General features: G+C 42.1%; 1 protein-coding gene across 1 annotated transcript; it reads left to right on the top strand.

Annotated features, from left to right (window-relative positions):
• LOC138882980 (uncharacterized) lies at positions 1 to 1,813 on the top strand. Its single transcript, XM_070163631.1, has 2 exons — positions 1 to 314; positions 1,621 to 1,813. The coding sequence occupies exons 1-2, from the start codon at positions 1 to 3 to the stop codon at positions 1,811 to 1,813; spliced, it is 507 nt and encodes a 168-aa protein (XP_070019732.1).
• The last annotated feature ends 1,331 nt before the right edge of the window (positions 1,814 to 3,144 follow it).

Genomic DNA, 3,144 nt, shown 5'->3' with positions numbered 1-3,144 from the left:
ATGTTCTTTGATGGAGCGGTAAACACAAAAGGTGTTGGAATCAGGGCAATCTTGATCTCACCCACTGGTCAGCATTATCCTGCCACAACTCGGCTTCGGTTTTTCTGCATAAACAACACTACCGAGTATGAAGCCTGCATTATGGGTATGAATATGGCAATTGACCAAGATGTCAAAGAATTGTTAATCATGGGAGACTCGGATCTGATTATCCGACAAGCTCAAGGAGAATGGGAGACCCGAGATGTCAAACTTTTTCCCTACAAGCAACATATGGAATATCTTAGCAAGCGATTCAAGTCAATAGAGTTCAGGTACATCCCTCGTTGTCACAATGAACTAGCTGATGCACTTGCTACTTTAGCCTCGATGCTGCCATACCCAGGCAATGCCCATATTGATCAATTGGAAATCCAAATCCGGGAAAGTCACGGTTACTGTAATACGGTTGAGGCAGAACCAAATATTCAGCCATGGTATCATGACATCAAAAGATTTCTGAAAACTAAAGAATACCCCGAGCAAGACAGTGGAGACCAAAAGAGAACCATTAGATGGCACACAAGTGGTTTTTTTTAGCGGTGATGTCTTGTACAAAAGGACTCCGGATCTCAACTTGTTAAGATGTGTTGACGCCAAAGAGGCCAGAAGAATCATGTATGAAGTGCACGCAGGAGTGTGCGGACCCCACATGAATGGGTATGTTTTAGTAAAGAAAATCCTTCGAGCGGGCTATTACCGGATGACCATGGAAAAAGACTACTTCAATTTTGTCTGAATATGTCACCAATGTCAGGTGCACGGTGATTTGATTCATGCACTGCCTATGGAACTGCATCCCATGTCAGCACCTTGGCCATTTGTTGCCTGGGGCATGGATATTATTGGGACGATTGAGCCGAAAGCTTCAAATGAACATAGATTCATATTGGACGCTATCGACTACTTCACAAAGTGGGTTGAAGCAATTACTCTCAAATCTGTCACCAAGAAAGCTGTAGTAGACTTCATGCATTCCAACCTCATCTGCCATTTTTGTATTCCTGCAACTATCATTATGGATAATGCTACAAATTTTAATAGTCATTTGATAAGAGAGATATGTGAACAATTCAAGATAATGCATCGGAACTCTACTCCTTATCGTCCCAAAGCCAATGGTGCCGTCGAAGCAGCAAACAAGAACATCAAAAAGATTTTGAGAAAGATGATTCAAAGTTCCAGGTAGTGGCATGAAAAGTTGCCTTTTGCATTATTGGGGTATCGCACCATGGTGCACACATCGGTCGAAGCAATCCCGTACCTTTTGGTTTATGGCACTGAAGCCGTAATACCCGCGGAAGTTGAAATTCCTTCTCTCCGGATCATTGTTGAAGCTGAAATTGAAGACAGTGAGTAGGTCAAAACCCGTTTGGAACAGTTAACCCTGATCGATGAAAATCGGATGGCCGCAGTCTGCCACAGGCAGTTGTATCAACAAAGAATGGCCCGTGCCTACAACAAGAAAGTGCGGCCTAGAAACTTTGAAGTGGGACAACTCGTTTTAAGGCGTATTTTTCCCCATCATCAGGAAGCAAAAGGAAAATTTGCTCCCAACTGAAAAGGTCCATACATTATCAGAAAATTGTTGCCAAAAAGGGCATTGTATCTGGGAGACATTGAAGGGAATAACCCTGAAACAGCTGTGAATGCAGATGCAGTCAAAAAAGGTATTATGTCTAATCCTTCTGCAGCAATAGCATTATCCGATTGGGATGACGAAGGCTTTCATTCTCGCTACCCCAAACAGTCCAATCTTTTGCTAACCCCTTGAGCCGGTTACCTTTCTTTCATTACCCTCTTTGGAACTCGAAGATGCTTGTAACAAAAAAAATGAAAAAAAGGGAAGAGAAAACAAAACAAAAACAAACAAAAGAAAACAACAAAACAAAATGTTTTCCTGAACTATGTTCGACTTGATTTCGAAAGGATACGTAGGCAGCCTCTCTCCTGGGGTTCAGTCACACCAAAACAAAAGTCCAATTTTTCCCAAAAGTGAAACTGGGGCAGATGTTATAATGGTTCGGCGATGATCCCGCCTGAATGGTTCCAAAGTTGTAATTCGATCCTACTCTTTTTACCCTAACCTTGTTCAAGTCCTTCCGATCAATTGGCGAAAGGTTTTCAAAATTGGAGAACGTAGCTGTTTGGATCCGATACAATCAAGATGAGAGAAATAAAATAAGAGAGTCTTATTGGTGAAAACCCACAGGCACCATAAGTCAAAGGTGAGCATAGAAATTGAAAATGAGAGAGCCTTGTCAGTGAAAACTCGTAAAGAGCACTATAAGGCGACGGTGAGAAGAGAAATGAGAGAGGTCGATTGGCAAAAACCCGCAAAGGGTGTCGTTGATCGGAAAGAAGAAACCCCTCATCGCCATTGGTATTGAAAGAGTCCTGGCAAGGTTTCTCGGTTTTAAAACACAGGTCGCAATGGGTTTATGAGAAGTTGGATAGTTGTGCAAATCGGGTATCTAGTCCAAGAAGCATGTCATGTCTATTGAAGTCTGCATGCACCCCGGATAAGTCCTTCCTTCCTCCCCGAAATGGACACTTCTCCTTAAAATTCATTTTTTTGTCCTTTGTTTATTTTTCCATGAATCCCTTTCGATCTAACTCTGTTCCAAAACTAATACAAAGAAAAGGTGGCAAGATTGGTTTTATAGGGTTCTGCTTAATAAAAGCCAAACCCAAAGAAAAGTACCCAGCCTCAGCGGGTGGATCAAGTCGATCCCGACTGGCCATGATGACTGATGCTCTGAAATCAGAGATATTAAAAATAAAAAGAAATACAAGGTCAAAAGCCCCTAGAGGCAAAATAAGGTGAAAGGGCCAAAAGCCCCACACAGTTGAACCATCATCTGGAAAGTTTGGAAAGTTGAGTTCCTTGGTTTTAGGAGAGAGATTAATCTTCAGAAAAGCCAGCATGCAGCAGAGGTTCTCACCAGAAGAGTTGGGCCGAGATCAAGTGATCAAAAACAATAAAGGCCACAAAACCAACCACCGTTTCAAACTAACAATTATTCTTTGTTTGAAAAATTGAAACAGGTGCAATCCAAAGCAACCGTGCAAGAAGCAGGTGCAACCAAAAGGGAAAAGATGCGC

The sequence above is a fragment of the Nicotiana sylvestris genome, chromosome 12 (assembly GCF_000393655.2).
Source record: "Nicotiana sylvestris chromosome 12, ASM39365v2, whole genome shotgun sequence".
Classification (NCBI taxonomy): Eukaryota; Viridiplantae; Streptophyta; class Magnoliopsida; order Solanales; family Solanaceae; genus Nicotiana; species Nicotiana sylvestris.
The sequence above is the reverse complement of the archived record's forward strand: the minus strand, read 5'-3'. Positions and strand labels throughout refer to the sequence as shown.

What these genes read in the sequence shown, in the direction of transcription:
- LOC138882980 (XM_070163631.1), top strand. Translation starts at nt 1, where the DNA reads ATGTTCTTTGATGGAGCGGTAAACACAAAAGGTGTTGGAATCAGGGCA. An exon ending in TTCAAGTCAATAGAGTTCAG is followed by an intron (nt 315 to 1,620) that starts GTACATCCCTCG and finishes ATACATTATCAG; the next exon opens with AAAATTGTTGCCAAAAAGGG.